This window comes from Hylobates moloch, unplaced genomic scaffold, assembly GCF_009828535.3.
Source record: "Hylobates moloch isolate HMO894 unplaced genomic scaffold, HMol_V3 SCAFFOLD_2, whole genome shotgun sequence".
Taxonomy (NCBI): Eukaryota; Metazoa; Chordata; class Mammalia; order Primates; family Hylobatidae; genus Hylobates; species Hylobates moloch.
In genome coordinates, this window is record NW_026652277.1 from 17,657,469 (window position 1) to 17,674,584 (window position 17,116).

At 37.9% G+C, this 17,116-nt stretch overlaps 1 protein-coding gene across 4 annotated transcripts in view; it reads left to right on the forward strand.

Annotated features, from left to right (window-relative positions):
- SLC39A12 (solute carrier family 39 member 12) overlaps positions 1-17,116 on the forward strand; it is an 88,257-nt gene that overhangs the window by 20,763 nt on the left and 50,378 nt on the right. For all 4 annotated transcript variants that reach the window (XM_032165501.2, XM_032165585.2, XM_032165673.2 and 1 more), the window contains exons 5-6: positions 9,885-10,057; positions 13,296-13,467. In XM_032165501.2, the coding sequence (XP_032021392.1) occupies positions 9,885-10,057; positions 13,296-13,467 (345 nt within the window). The remainder of the gene's footprint in view (positions 1-9,884; positions 10,058-13,295; positions 13,468-17,116) is intronic.

A 17,116-nucleotide genomic window follows, 5' to 3' on the forward strand; every position in this document is an offset into this window, starting at 1 on the left:
TTTTTGGCTTTCTTAAATGAGGTCCTCTTTCATCAATCTTCTAGCTGATCTTTGTTTGTGTGTGTGTATATACACATGTATGTATATATGTGTGTTTCTGATTTTTATAGGTTAATTTTATAACCTGCTTCATGATTATTTTTGTATGATTTTTAGGGGTTTCAGATATATAATACTATCTCTAAATACATATAGTTTTGCCTATTTATTTCCAATTCTCACTCTTTTATTTACTTTCTCATCTAATTGCATTGGTTAATAACCTCAATATAATGTTAAGTAGTAGTGGGGATGATCTGCATCCTTACTATGTTTCTGACTTTGAAAAAGAAGCCCGTAGTATTTTCTCATTAAATTTAGAGAACAAATGAGAAAAAATATATTTATAGAGTCTTTCATATTAACCAACATTTTTACATCTCCAGTGCTGGTCATTTCTTTCAGTTCAAAATGGGAACTTTACCCAAGTGGTAAATTTGGTCATTTCTTTTCAGCCTAAAAAACTTCATTTTCTTCATTTTGTATTTCTTAAAAGACAGGTCTGCTAGCAATAAATTCTCTCCTTCATTGTTTATCTGAGAATGGCTTTTTTTAAACCTTCAATTTGAAGGATTGTTTTGCTGGATATAAAATTCTTGACCTTTTTTTCTTTTTCTTTTTTCAAATTTTTGTGGGTACATAGTAGGTGTATGTATTTATGGGGTACATGAAATGTTTTGCTACAGGCATGCAATGTGTAATAATGACATCATAGAGAATGGGCTATCCATCCTTTCAAGCATTTATTGTTTGTGTTATCAACAGTCCAATTATATTCTTAGTAATTTTAATACTAATATTTACAATTAAGTTATTATTGACTATAGTTACCATGTTGTGCTATCAAATAATAGGTCTTATTCTTTCTAATTAATTTTGTTATACCCATTAACTATTCCCTGCCCCCAGTACATTTCCCAACCTCTGGAAACCATCCTTCTATTCTCTGTGTCCATGAGTTTGATTGTTTTGATTTTTAGATCCCACAAATAAGTGAGAATATACAATGTTTGTCTTTCTGTGCTTGGCTTATTTCACTTAACATAGTGTTCTCCAGTTTCATCCATGTTGTTGCAAATGACTTGATCTCGTTCTTTTTTATGGCTGAATGGTATTCCATTGTGTATATGTACCAAATTTTCTTTATCCGTTCATCTGTTGATGGACACTTAGGTTGCTTCCAGATCTTAGGTATCATGAACAGTGCTGCGATAAAAATGAGAGTGCAGATATCTCTTCAATATACTAAGTTCATTCTTTTGGGTATATACCCAGCGGTGGGATTGTTGGTCATATGGTAGCTCAATTTTTAGTTTTTTTGAGAAACCACCAGATCGTTCTCCATAGGGGTTGTCCTAACTTACATTCTCACCAACGGTGTACCAGGGTTCCCTTTTCTCCACATCCTTGCCAGTATTTTTTATTGCCTATCTTTTGGCTATAAGCCATTTTAACAGGGGTGAGGTTATATTTCATTGTAGTTTTGATTTGCATTTCTCTGATGATCAGTGACGTTGAGCACCTTTTCATATTCCTGTTTGCCATTTGTATGTCTTATTTTGAGACATGTCTATTCAGATCTTTTGCCCATTTTTGCATCAAATTATTAGACTTTTTCCTCTAGAGTTGTTTGAGCTCCTTGTATATTCTGGTTATTATTCCTGGTCAGATGAGTAGCTTGCAAATATTTTCTCCCATTCTGTGGGTTGTCACTTCACTTTGTTGTTTCTTTCACCGTGCAGCTCTGTAACTTGATGTGATCCCACTTGTCCACTTTTAGTTTGATTGCCTATGCTTGTGGAGTATTACTCAGGAAATTTTTGCCCAGACCAATGTCCTCAAGATTTTCCCCAACGTTCTCTTGTAGTATTTCATAGTCCGAAATCTTAGATTTAAGTCTTTAATCCATTTTGATTTGATTTTTGTATATGATGAGAGATGGGTTCTAGTTTCATTCTTCTGCATGTGGATGTTCAGTTTTCCCAGCACCATTTATTGAAGAGACTGTCTTTTCCCCACTGTATGTTCTTGGGACCTGTGTCTAAAATGAGTTCACTTTAGGTGTGTGTATTTGTTACTGGGTTCTTTATTGTGTTCCATTGGTCTATGTGTCTGTTTTTATGACAGTACTTCCTGTTTTGGTGACTATAGCTCTGTAATATAGTTTGAAGTCAGGTAACGTGATTCCTCTAGTTTTGTTCTTTTGCTCAGGATAGCTTTGACTATTCTGGGTCTTTTCTAGTTCCATATAAATTTTAGGGTAGTTTTTTCTATTTCTGTGAAGAATATCATTGATATTGTGATAGGGATTGCAATAAATCAGTAGATTACTTTGGAAAGTATGGACATTTTAATAATATTTATTCTTCCAATCCATGAATATGGAATACTTTCCATTTTCTTGGTGTCTTCTTCTATTTCTTTCATCAATGTTTTGTAGTTTTCATTGTAGAGATCTTTCATTTCTTTGGTTAATTCCTAGGCATTTGATTTTATTTGTGGCTATTGTAAATGGGATTACATTTTTATTTCTTTTTCAGATTGTTCACTGTTGGCATATAGAAATGCTACTGATTTTTGTATGTTGATGTTGCATCCTGCAACTTTACTGGGTTTTCTTATCAGTTCTAATAGTTTGTGTGTGCATGTGTGTGTGTGTGTGTGTAGTCTTCAGTCTTTTCCAAACATAAATTGTGTGTCATCTGTAAATGAGGATAATTTAACTTCTTCCATTCCAATTTGGATGCCCTTTATTTCTCTCTCTTTTCTGATTGCTCTAGCTAGGATGTCCAGTACTATGTTTAATAACATTGGTGACAATGGGCATCCTTGTCATGTTCCAGATCTGAAAGAAAGGGCTTTCAGTTTGTTCTCATTCAGTATGATACTAGCTTTAAGTCTAATGTATATAGCTTTTATTATGTTGAGATATGTTCCTTCTATACCCCATTTTTTAGGATTTTTATCATGAAAGGATGTTGAATTTCATCAAATGCTTTTCCAGTGTCAATTGAAGTGATCATATGATTTTTGTTCTTTATTTTGTTGATGTGATGTATTACATTGACTGATTTGCATATGTTGAACCAACCTTGCATCCTAGCTAGGGGATAAATCCCACTTAGTCATTATGAATGATCTTTTTAATGGATTGTTGAATTCAATTTGCTCGTATTTTGTTGAGGATTTTTGCGTCAATATTCATCAGACATATTGGCCTGCCCCACCCATCTCCTCCCCTCCCCTTCCTTTCCCTTTCCTTCCCTTCCTGATGTGTCTTTGGTTTGGGTATTAGGGCAATATCGGCCTCATGGAATGAGTTTGGAAGTACTCCCTCCTCCTCTATTTTTTGGAATAGTTTGAATAGAATTGGTATTAGTTCTCCTAAATGTTTGGTAGAATTCAGCAGTGAAGCCACTGTGTCTTGGGCTTTTCTTTACAGGGAGGATTTTTATTATGGCTTTAATCTCATCACTTGTTATTGGACTGTTCAGTTTTTGGGTTTCTTCCTGGTTTAATCATGGTAGGTTGTATGTGTCTAGGAATTTGTCCATTTCTTCTAGATTTTTCAAATTTATTGGCATACAGTTACTCTTAGTAGCCATTAATGATCTTTTGAATTTCTGCAGTATCAGTTGTAATGTCTCTTTTTTCATCTCTGATTTTATTTATTTGGATCTTTTCTCTTTTTTTCTTAGTCTGCCTAAAGTCTTGTCAATGTTCTTTAACTTTTCACAAAACCACCTTTTTGTTTCATTGATCTTTTGTATTGTTTTCTTCATTTCAAATTCATTTATTTCTGTTCTAATCTTTATTATTTCTTTGCTTCCACTCATTTTAGGTTTGATTTGCTCTTGCTGCTCTAGTTCTTTAAAATGCATTGTTAGATTGTTAATTTGAAATCTTTCCTCTTTTTCAATGTAGGCACTTATAGCAATAAACTTTCCTCTTAATACCACTTTTGTTGTTTCTCATAGGTTTTGGTATGTTGTGTTTCCATTATCATTTGTTTCAAGAAATTTTTCCATGTCCTTGTTAATTTATTCATTGACCCATTGGCCATTCAGGAGCATATTGTTTAATTTCTATATATTTGCATAGTTTTCAAAAATTCCTTTTGTTATTGATTTCTAGTTTCATTCCATTGTGGTCAGAGAAGATGCTTGATATTATTTTAATTTTTTAAAATATGTTGAGACTTGTTTTGTGACCTAAGGTATGGTCTGTCCTTGAGAATGACCCATGTGCTGAAGAAAAGACTGTGTATTCTGCAGCTGTTGGATGAAATGTTCTGTAAATATATATTAGATCCATTTGGTCGTATAGTGCAGATTAAGTTTAATCTTACTTTGTTGATTTTCTGTCTGGAAGATCTGTCTAATGCTGACAGTGGGGTGTTGAAGTCTCCAGCTGTTATTGTACTGTGGCTTGTGTCTCCCTGTAGCTCGAACAATATTTGCTTTATATATCTGGGTGCTCCAGTGTTGGGTGCATATATATTTAAAATTATTAAGTCCTCTTGCTGGATTGACTCTTTTATCATTATATAATGACTTTTGTCCCTTCTTACAGTCTTTGTCTTGAAATCTATTTTGTCTGATATAAGGATAGTGACTCCTGCTTTTATTTTTGGTTTCCATTGGCATGGAGTATCTTTTTCTATCCCTTTACTTTTGGTCTATATGTGTATTTATAGGTGAAGTATGTTTCTTATAGGCAATAGATCAAAGGTCTTATTTTTTTTATCTATTCTGCCAGTCTGTGTCTTTTAATTGGAGAGTTTACTTCATTTACATTCAATGTTATTATTGATAAGTGAGGACTCGCTCCTGCCATTTTGTTATTTGTTTTCTGGTTGTTTTATGGTCATTTTCTTTCCTTTCTGTCTTCTTTAATGAAGGTGATTTTCTCTGGTGATACGATTTAGTTTCTTGCTTTTATTTTTTGTGTATCCATTGCATGTTTTCTGTTTTGAGGTTATCATGAGATTTGCAAATTCTATCTTATAATCCATTATTTTAAACTGACAGAAACTTAGCACTGTTTGTATAAACAAAAACCAAGCAAAAAGAAAATTAATAAAAACTCTGTGCCTTAATTTTGTCCCCCACCTTTTAAACTTTTTGTTGTTTCTATTTATATCACATTGTGCTGTCTATGTCTTGAAGAGTTCTTGTAGTTATTGTATTTCATTGGTTTATTATTTAGTCTTCCTACTGAGGATGGAAGTAGTTTACACAACAGTTACAGTGTTATAGAATTCTGTGTTTTTCTGTGTAATTACTAGTGAGTTTTGTACCTTCGGGTGATTATTATTATTTATTAACATCTATTTCTTTCTGATTGAAGTAGTCCCTTTAGCATTTCTTATAGGACTGGTCTAGAATTAATAAAATCCCTCAGCTTTTGCTTGTCTGGGAAAATCTTTATTTCTCCTTCATGTTTGGAGGATATTTTCACAGGATATGCTATTCTAGGGTAACAGTTTTCTTCCTTCAGCACTTTAAATATGTTATGCCACTTTCTCCTGGCCTGTAAGTTTTCCACTGAAAAGTCTGCTGTCAGACATGTTGGAGTTCCATTGTATATTTGTTCCTTTTCTCCTGCTGCTTTTAGGATCCTTTCTTTATCTTTGATCTTTGGTACTTTGCTTATTAAATGCCTTGAGGTAGTCGTCTTTGGGTCAAATCTGCTTGGTGTTCTATAACCTTCTTGTACTTGGATATTGATGTCTTTCTTTAGGGTTGGGAAGTTCTCTGTTATTATCCTTTTAAATAAACTTTCTACCCCTATCTCTCTCCCCATCTCCTCTTTGTGGCCAATAACTCAGATTTGCTAGATTCAGTAGTTGTGCTTTATTTTTTTTAAATTCTTTTGTCTCCTCTGTGTATTTTCAAATAGCCCATCTGCAAGCTTACTAATTTTTTCTTCCACTTGATCAGTTCTGCTATTAAGAGTCTGATGAATTCTTCGGTATGCCAATTGCATTTTTTAGCTCCAGAATTTTTTAAATTATTTTTTAATTGTTTAATATTTTAAAATATTTTATTTTTAATTATTGGGTTCTTTTTAATAATTTTAATCTTTGTCAAATTTATCTGAGTTCTGAATTCCTTCTCTGTGTTATCTGAAATTTCATTGAGTTTCCTCAAAACAGCCATTTTGAATTCCCTGTCTGAAAAGTCACATATCTCTGTTTCTCCAGAATTGTTCTCTGGTGCCTTATTTAATTCATTTGGTGAGGTCATTTTTTCCTGGAATATCTTGATACTTGTAGATATTCGTTTGTGTCTGGGCATTGAAGAGTTAGGTATTTATTGTAGTCATCACTGTCTGGACTTGTTTGTACCCATTGTTTTTGGGAAGGCTTTCCAGATAGTCCAAAGGACTTAGGTGTATGATCTATGCTGTATCTGCTTTAGGATACAGATCTGCTATATCTGCACCCCAAACCCTGTAACACTGTAGTTCTTACAGACTCATACAGATATCTGGTCCTGGACAAGATCCTGGAGAATTCTTTGGATTACCAGGCAGAGACTCTTGTTCTCTTCCCTTTCTCCTAAACAAATGGAGTCTTTCACTCTCCGTTCTGAGCCACCTGAAACTGACAGTGTACTGACACAAGCACCACTGTGGCCACCACCACTATGACCACACTGGGTTAGACCTGAAGCCAGCACAGCCCTGGGTCTCACCCGAGGCCCACTGTAACCACTCCCCAGCTATGTTTGCTCAAGGCCTTGGGACTCTACAATCAGCAGGTGGTGAAGCCAACCAGGCTTGTGTTCTACTCTTCAGGGTGACAAGTTACCCCAGTTCCCAGGCAGGTCCAGAGGTGCCATACAGGAGCCAGGAACTAGAGTCAAAAACCTTAGAAGTCTGCCTGGTGTTCTACTGTATTGCAGCTGAACTGGCACTCGAATCACAAGACGTAGTCCTTCTCACTCTTCCCTCCCCTTTACAAAGGCAGAGGAGCCTTACCCTGTGGCCAACACCACCACAAGTCCATGGGGAGAGCTGCCAGACTACCGCCAATGTTCCCTTAAGGCCCAAGGACTCTTGAATCAACTTCTTGTGAATGCTGCCTAGCCTAGGACTCACCCTTCAGGTCAGTGGGCTCCTCTAGGTCCAGGACAGGTCCAGAAATCCCGTCCAAGGGCCAAGTCCTGGAATCTGGGGCCCCCCACCCCAAGAGTCTGCTTGGTGCTCTAACACACTGTAGCTGAGCTGATACCTGAAGCCAGCAAATCTCAGAGCCTCACCCAAGGCCCTTGACATAGTACTTGGGTATCACTGCTGGTTGTTTAGAGCCCAAGAGCTCCAGTTCGCAGGTGACAAGTCCTGCCTGGACTGGGTCCTTCCCTTCAAGGCAGCAGGTTCCTTTCTGGCCCAGGGCATGTCTAGAAATGTTGTCTGAGAGCAAGGACCTGGGAACAGGACCTTGCAACTCTAACCACTGCCCAATCCTGCTGTGGCTGAGCTGGTATCCAAGATGCAATACAGAGTCCTCCCCGCTCTTTCCTCTCCGTTCCTTAAGTGGAAGTAAGGCGTATCTTTTGGGGTAATGAGCAGCCTGGGGTTAGGGAGGGGTAATGCCAGCATTGCCCTGGCCGGTGTCTCAGTAGGTCATGTGCCCCACTCTCCAAGTCCAGTGTCTCTTGAGTCCAGTACAGCACTAGGACTCACGTAAAAGTCGCTGTCCTTGTGGCCTAGACTGTCTTTCAAGTTTATTAGCACCCCAGAGCACTTTAGCCTGAGGTGGCAAGGCTTGTTGGGGAAGTCAGGTTCTAACTGCTAGGATCAGGGGTTCCCCTCTGGCTAGGGCTGTTTTAAATGCTTCCTCCATGGGCAGATGTCAGCTGAGTTTGGTCCTGTTTTCCTTTCTGCTATAACAGGACAGCATTGAGTTCAATGCCTCACAATTGCCATGCCCCACCGCTGTCAGTACCCAGGGATGCTCTCTGCACAACACTGCTGCTGCTGGGGAGGTGGAAGAGGGGTGACATCAGAGATTCAAGACTGTTTTTTTCTATCTCTTCAGTGCCTGTTTCAGTAATATGAAGTTAAAACCAGGTATAATGAGGGCTCGCCTGAATTTTAGTTTTTATGAAGGTGTTTTTCTTGTGTAGATAGTTGTTAAATTGGTGTCCTTGTGGGGAGATGATTGGTGGAGTCTTCTATTCTGCCATCTTGCTCTGCCTCCTCCAGTTTTTTTCTTTAGCTCTTTGAATATTTCATTTCACTACCTTCTGGCCCCCATTATTTAGATGAGGTCAGCCATTAATTGTAGTGATGCTCCCAGGTAGGTGATGAGTCATTTTCTTTTGCTGCTTTCAAGATTTTATCTTCTGTTGTGGTTGTTGTTTTTTGTTTTTGTTTCTTTGAGATGGATTCTCAGTCTGTTGCCCAGGCTGGAGTGCAGTGTTGACATCTCAGCTTACTGCAACCTCCACCTCCTGGGTTCAAGCGATTCTCTTGCCTCAGCTTCCTGAGTAGCTTGGATTACAGGCACCTGCCACCATGCCTGGCTAATTTTTGTATTTCTCTTTTAGTAGAGAGGTGGTTTCACCATGTTGGCCAGGCTGGTCTTGAACTCCTGACCTCAGGTGATCCACCCACCTTGGCCTCCCAAAGTGCTGGGATCACAGGTGTGAGCCACGATGCTGGGCCTCAAGATTTTATCTTTGACTTTCAGGAGTTTGACTATAATGTGTCTGGGTGTGAATCTTTTTGTATTTATCTTACTTGATGTTTGATATGCTTCTTGAACATGTATGTTCAGGCTTTTACATCAGATTTTGAAAGTTTTGGCCATTATTTCCTCCAATATTTTTTTCTAATCCTTTCTCTTTCTCCTTTCTCTGACTGCCAATATATATACATTGGTATACTTGCTCTTGTTACAGGTCTCTGACACTTGTTCTTTTTCTCTTTCTGTTCTTTAGAATGAATTATTTCTGTTAATCTATACTCATGTTCAGTGATTTTTTCTTCTGCCCTCTCAAATATGCTGTTGAGTTCCTCTAGTGAACTTTTTGTTTCACTTATTGTCTCAATATTCTTCAACTCCAGAATTTTCATTTGGACATTTATATAATTTAGATTTCCTTATTAAAAATTGCTATTAATTGATTTATTATTGTCAAACTTTCCTTTAATTCTTTAAATATAATATCCTTTAGTTCCTTAAACATAATAGCTCCTTTAAAGTCTGTATTTGCTGAATCCAACATCTGGAAATACTGAGATGTATTTATTGGCTGCTTTTTTTTTTCTACCACTGTTGATAACATTTAGGAAAATTCCATTTTAATCATAAGAAGATGTATAAATCCATATAAATTTGCTATTATATTTATTTCTTCTTTGTACAAATTATTTTTTAAAAACCTAGAGCTATACTGAGGGAAACTAATCTGTGATCTTTAAACTGACTGCCATACATAGTTGCATTAGAAAAGAAGATCTAGTTTGTTTCTAGAATCTTGTCTCCCATTGATGGCTTTTCTCCCTTTTGCATATACACTTAAAAGGAAAACAATTTGATTGACTTAACTAAAGTAATAATTAATCTATGATGGACGTATAATGCCTCCAGGGAATAATTTCCTAAGGATTAGGCCAGTTTCATCTTTAATTTACATTAAAAAAAATTACATAGAAAAAGAAAATACTTAATGGAAGGCATTTTCATTGGTGGAAATGCCCATTCCATCATCTCTAGGGCTTAAAAATGATGAGAATTCTTTGTAAGGGAATATCTATGCTGTAGCTATGTGAAATTGTGACTGTTCTGAACTTATCTATTCTATGTGACACTAGATTTTATTTGAAATTTCTAGAACTAGACCAACTCCTCAACACTCTCTGGACCAGAAGTACTTGTATCAAAAAGGATAAAATCTATCAACTTCAAAGGAAACAAAACAACATAATAACCCATGATCAGGACTATTCTAATTTCTCTTCACCCGTGGACACAGAGTCTGAGGATGATCCAATTTCCTGGGATCAGGTATTGCCATTGTTTCTCTTATTCAAGCATTTGCTATTGTCAAAGGAAGCCCAGCTGTGAAAGTTTTATTAGAGTTGTAGAAAACTTAAAGAATATTGTGTATTATCCTGAAAAGTAAAAATATTCTAGTTCCACCATGTAGTTACAGTTTTCTTTTTCTACAAGTGTATCTCTGTAGACATAAAAACAAAGCCAAGGTATATAGTGGAATGAAATATATTGCTTTTTCCTCGCTTGGGTTCAGATTGAATGAATTAATAATTAATTCAGAAAACATATTGAACATTTTATGTACACCACTAATCATCCTGGCCATGAGAGATACAAAGTTGAACAAAAATAGGCACATATTTTTGCTATTATGTATCTTAAAAGTTAATTTCTGTTACTTCTGCCATGTATAAAAGGAATCTGTTGAAGTTGACTTTTTCAAACTCATGTTTACTGTATTCAACTGCAGGCGACAAGAGTTGATCTCCATATTAATCCACGTTTGTGGAGTTTCCTTAATTAGGGCCAACTCTCAGAAAGAGAACAAATAGGATCTCTTCATGGAGACCTTATTTGAATAAAGAATAAAGGTTATTTCTTAAAATTTAGGGGTTATTTAAGGCATGCATCTTCTAAGTATGCTAATAATCATTTTCTGTGCAAAACAAACAAAACAACCTCTTCTCCAATAATTCTTCTCTGTTCCAACATGTCACTTTCTTTGTGATTCTTGATGGGATTCTAATGTGGGACACCATATTTGAGGACTCTGCCTATATTATTAGGTCGATGGTTTTCCAAGGGTTGTGCCTAGGCCAGCAGCAGCAGTACTACCTGGGAACTTGTTGGAAATGTACATCCTCAGGCCCCAACCCAGAATCTACTGAATCATAAACCCCAAGACTAGAGCCCAGAACTCTGTCTTTTAACAAGCCCTGCAAGTAATTGTCAAAACTAAAGATTAGAAACCACTGCTTTTGAATATATTTGTAAAACTTCCGTAGAAATCTGATAACGTCAACGCAAGTACAAACATATTTCAAAATTACATAGGAAGGAATAAAGATGTTTTAAAGATTGTTGGCTGCATAACCTAAATTTTCATTTTCTTTATAAAAAATATGTCGTGTTCAAAATTTTATAGAATATAATGAGTCCCCAGTAAGGACTTTTATATTAGTGATTTCAGAAGAAATTTACTTAATGACCTAAATGGCACAAGAGAAGCAAGCGAAGATTAAGGGCGCAGAAGTTTGTAATAGAATAACCTTACTCTGTGAGAAGGTATTCTAAAACTAGAAACTATTCAACTTCTTGACAACAAACTGGAGAAAGACGCATGGTATTCTCTTCTTGTTTCTCTCTCCATTCTTTTATTTACCAGTCAGGCATTTTCTGATAGGAATTGTATTATGAAACTATCATCAAAAGTTTGTTGCCAGTGTCCCTTTATTTTTGTCAATATTACTGGTGATGAAATAATTACATTCTGTCAATAACAAGTGGTGCAAAAGAGAAGCTTGTCTTTGGTGTACATTATTTTGATAAAGGGAAAAAAAACACAAATTTAGCTTTCTGTGGATGCTTTTTGTAGCAGAAACTTTCTGGAGTTCTTGCCCAATCCCTTACTGAGAAATGCCTTCTTCACCCACAGGAGTGAGGTTGGCATCCATGTTTGAACAGCTTTATTCCATCTCCTACTACTTGGGCAAAACTGATTGAACTAAATGGACGCCTGACCCAAGAGATACCAGCTGTGGCTTTGCTGAATCAATCAGATCTCTCTCAGGACTTGTAGATGCAGCATTCTTGGGTTCTTGGAGGGAAAAGTCACTTTAGAGTTGGGGCTTATATGGCCGTGAGTTTACGAGAGAGGGCCAAACTGTGAAAGGAAATAGATATATGCAGAGGGAAACAGAAAAAAGAAAATACTTGGCTCAGGGAGGGAGAGGAGGGCGGGGGTGGGAAGAAGGTTGTGGGCAGAGATCATGCATCTTTGATTTCCCAGCTTCAAGTTGTCATTCCTTATGAAGTGTGGGCATTCTTTGAATCCCTGGGTTCTTTGAGACCATCTGTGCCTTTCTAATACAATCTCCTCTTGGTTTTCTGATTTCAGTGGGTTCTGTTCCATGCACCCAAACATTTCCTGATCAAGATAAAACTTTGTATCCATGAAATCATCTCTAAAGATTTTTATGTGGAGGAAAAAGACAAACAGCAACTATGTCATCATTATTTACAGATTAGTAAAGTGCCTTCGTTTAAAAAATCTCTAAATTATACAGCATAGCAAACCACATCAGCTTTGCAAACCACTGATTTTTAAAACAATACCTTACTGATCACAACTAAAGATCACAGAGACATTGCATTGGGGTCTTATTTCAATAGAAAACATCCATTTGTGAGAGTGAAACTACCCGTCGTTCTCATTCACCTATTAAAACTTTTAAATTGTAATTTTTGAAGTACACAATGTCAACCTTTATTCTGAGGTGGACAGATGTCTTGTGTCCATTTTTAGAGACTGTGGCATTTGCTCTTATTCTTCTCTCTCATAAATATGCCTATACAGTATGAAAACAAATTGTAAAGATTTAGGTAAAAATCAGTAAAGTCAGTAAGAAATAATGATGTTTTCAACTGTGTGTGTGTGTGTGTGTGTGTGTGTCTGTGGAGAAGGGATATGTCAATTGAGAGAAGTAGCTATATCATTTGATATTTACACAGCAGCTAGTTGACATAGCTTTACTTTCAAAAATTTTACCTTTGCTTTTAGGACTTTTGAAAGTACACGTTGCCTACACAGGCTGACAAAATCGAACAGTATTAAAGACAGTGACCTCATTACCATAGGACTTCTGTTGATTGTATGAAGTCTTTGTTAACACAAAGCTATCCTCATTGAAAAAGAACAAAAACATCAAGGCATCCTAAGGCTGCCAGTTACAATACCACTCAACCCACTGTAAAACACAATGTGTCTTTCTAGGAAAGAAAAAGTGCAAAACTCATACTAAATAAGGCTCAGAATGAAAATGAGGTATTGCAGACTTTGGTCAGAGATTTAAAATATCCTTAGGAATTACGTATAGCTGAAAGTTTTCAGGGAAACATGTGTCGTACCGGCTTCATGTGTGTGTTCTAGCTATTCCATATAGAATTCACTCCTCAAGAATGACAACTGGTGGACAATCTAGTGTAAATATGCTGAGATTAGTAACAATTTTATGTTTTCCTCACACAGACTTGCTTCTCTGCTAGGCAGCTGGTGGAGATATTTCTGCAGAAGGGCCTCTCACCCATTTCTAAGGAAGACTTTAAGCAAATGAGTCCAGGGATCATCCAGCAACTCCTCAGCTGCTCCTGCCACTTGCCCAAGGACCAACAAGCAAAGCTGCCACCTACCACTCTGGAGAGTAAGTTCTAGATCTTCCTTCAGAAAGCTGATGTGCACAATGTATGCAATAATAATTGTAAACGCAGGATACTTACTATATACCAGGCTCTGTTCTAAACATTTTACATTTATCAACTCATTTAATCCTCCTAACAATGCTACAAGGTAGATATTATGATTCCCGTTTTACAGATGAGGAAACTGAGGCACAGAGAGATTAATTGACTTTCCCAAGGACACACAGCTGGGAAGTGATGGAGTTGCCATTCAAACCCAGGCAAGCTGGCCCTGGAATCCTTGTTTCTAACCACAATACATACTACTCTTCAGTGAATATTTTATATTTGTATGTGGTTTATATGAATTAATTATGTCTTCTATAGTTGACTCAATCACGGATCAACATAAAAGGCCATAGTTGAGACATGGCATGGTAAAAGAGAAAGCAATAGCATTGGAATGCGGAATGCAGAGCTGAGTCATGCTTTTTTTCCTCACTTTGTGATCTTAAGCAATTTCTCCCCAAGACTGTTTCTTTTCCAGCCCAGCGGAAAGCAGTGATATCCCATAGGGCTGCCTTTCTTACATCATGGCATGTATAAAAAATGAAAACACATTACAATAAACCAAAGCTCACTGGGCTGCTGTGGGACGAAGGTAACCCATGCAGGGAGATACCAGCCTCCCAGATGTAGCTGTCAGCCCCAGGAAGGGAAGGGATCAATATTTGCGGTTAACTGTATCCCACTGAGTCATTGCAGTAGGTGAGATCTCTCTCAGGGCTTCACTGAGTACCTTTGAGGTTCAAATGGGATAACGTGGACAAAAATATCTTCAGTAAATTTAAAACTCTATATATTTAAAAGACAAAAAAAAATGGTTGAGAACAATCCATGTTATCTAGTAAAAGTGTGACAATTAACTTATCATTGACCTGAGGGCCTTAGATATATTATTTTCTCAGAGCTGTGTTTCTTTGTCTTTGAGATAGCCTGCAATACCAATCATAGCTGAGTTGTTCAGCTGCCCACCTCTAACTCACAGTGGATTCTGTAACATCAAGTGGCCTAATTGAAAATGTTATGTGAACAAAAACATGCCAGGCCTAAATATCTAAGATTCCACATTCACTAAGAGAAAAAGAGCTTCATTAATAGTGAGCAGCTAAATAACTCAGCACTTGGTGGTCGTTCAGTGAGGCTCAGAAAACGGGTGAAGACAACACTGTGGCATCTAGGAGCATCCCTGGCCGTGTTGACATTCCTACCACCTGGCTTGGGACTGGAATGTACAGGCCACTTGGAAAAGGGTTTTGAAATTAAGACCTATGAAAAAAGTTGTATCTCTTCTCGAATGAACTTCTAGATACTTCTGGGGAATAGTCTTCCTGGGAAACATCCCAACATGTCACACTCACTAAAGAATCTAGAAAGGGGCCGGGCGCAGTGGCTCACGCCTGTAATCCCAGCACTTTGGGAGGCCAAGGCGGGCAGATCACGAGGTCAGGAGATCGAGACCATCCTGGCTAACGTGGTGAAACCCCGTCTCTACTAAAAATACAAAAAAATTAGCCAGGCGTGGTGGCGGGCGCCTGTAGTCCCAGCTACTCGGGAGGCTGAGGCAGGAGAATGGCATGAACCCAGGAGGCACTGCTTGCAGTGAGCCAAGATCACACCACTGCACTGCAGCCTGGGCGACAGAGTGAATTCCATCTGAAAAACAACAACAACAACAAAAACAGAATCTAGAAAGGCCAGGTGCAGTGTCTCATGCCTGTAATCCTAGTACTTTGGGAGGGCAAGGCAGGAGGATTGCTTGAGCCCAGGAATTTGAGACTAGCCTGGGCAACATAGGGAGACCCCATCTCTACAAAAAGAAAAATTAGCCAGGCATGCTGGCACGTACCTGTGGTCTCAGATACTTGGGAGGCTGAGGCGGGAGGATCGTTGGAGCCCAGGAGTTCGAGGCTGTAGTGAGCTATGACAGTGCCATTGCACTCCAGTTGGGTGACAGAGACCCTGTCTTAAAAACAAGAACCTAGGCCGGGCACGGTGGCTCAAACCTGTAATCCCAGCATTTTGGGAGGCCGAGGTGGGTGGATCATGAGGTCAGGAGTTCAAGACCAGCCTGGCCAACATGGTGAAAGAAACCCTGTCTCTACTAAAAATACAAAAATTAGCTGGGTATGGTGGCGGGCACCTATAATCCCAGCTACTCGGGAGGCTGAGGCAGGAGAATCATTTGAACCCGGGAGGCGGAGGTTGCAGTGAGCCGAGATCACGCCATTGCACTCCAGCCTGGGCGACAGGGTGAGACTCCATCTCAAAAACAACAACAGCAACAACAAAAAACCTAGAAAAACATCACTGTCCTCAATCGAAAATGTTGCATTATGTGAATAGGGAAAGGCTTTAATTTCAAAAGTTCTTTCGAAATTATAGAAATGTACGATATTATATTGAAAGCAGGAGGACTTGGGGAGACATTATTAAGAAAATACTGTTGAGTATGCTGAAACTCAACCGCTAAGCACCACCTTCAATTGAGTTTCCAGGAAAGAGTATTATGGCCATGTACAAATTAAGTTTCAGACCTATTCAAAGTAGCTGCTCAGAAGTGGCTAAGAGTTTAGTGACTAGGTCAAGCTCTATTGTAATAACGGGAAACTTTAGAACCTGTCTGCAAGTTGCCTGATGCCAACCAATACATCATGGCACCTATTCAGGGACCTGGGGTAAATTAGCAGAGTCCTGTGACCACAGGTCAGATATTTTACAGTTTTGAGGCTATCCTTCCTACATGAAAGCAAGTGAAATATGATTCATAGAGAATCTAAAAAGATTTGCTAACCTCTGAAGTTATGAAACATTCATTTTCCTGCATGGGTAGGAGCCCATGGGGGTGGGGTGTAGCAAAATAACTGAAGGAGTTTCAACTTTGCCTTTTGCCTGGGAAATATCATACCTTGATTTGTCATTGCGCTTTCTTGGCCTTTTGTGGTCTTTTGCAGTTACCACTTCTAAAATGGGACAGCTTTAAATTTTATTAGACATCCAGGTGCCCATGTTACTATTCAAATATCTTTGATTTATGTAATAAATGAAAAGAATGGCATTCCCATATACAGTCTTTGTGGGAAAGAATGGGATATGAAACTTGGTTGAAGATTTTCAGGGAAGTTTCTATAGCATGAGTGTTTTTATTACATTAGAATGATGAAAGACATGATGATGTAGGTGTCTGATCAATACACGTTACATACAGTTCGCCCTCTTAACCATTTGTATTTGCACAATTCACTATATTCACAATTCAGTATATTCACATTGTCGTGCAATAGGTAATAGAACTTTTTCATCTTGCAAAACTAAAACTCTCTACCCATAGAAGAACAACTCTTCATTTCACCTTGCTTCTAAACCATTTTATAGGGATTCCATAGCGATGAAAATGTGGTAGTGGGGGTACAGGAATAGATGCTTAAAAGTTTTTTTGCCTCTTCTGAGTATACTGCCAACTCTATTTTAATATTAAACCCCTGGGTAATTTAGAACTTATATTTCAGTAAAGTCCTCTTAATATCACAAACGTATTTTTCTGTTACCAGTTACATTATTAAAATGATCTAGGCTGGGCATGGTGGCTCATGCCTGTAATTTCAGCTCTTT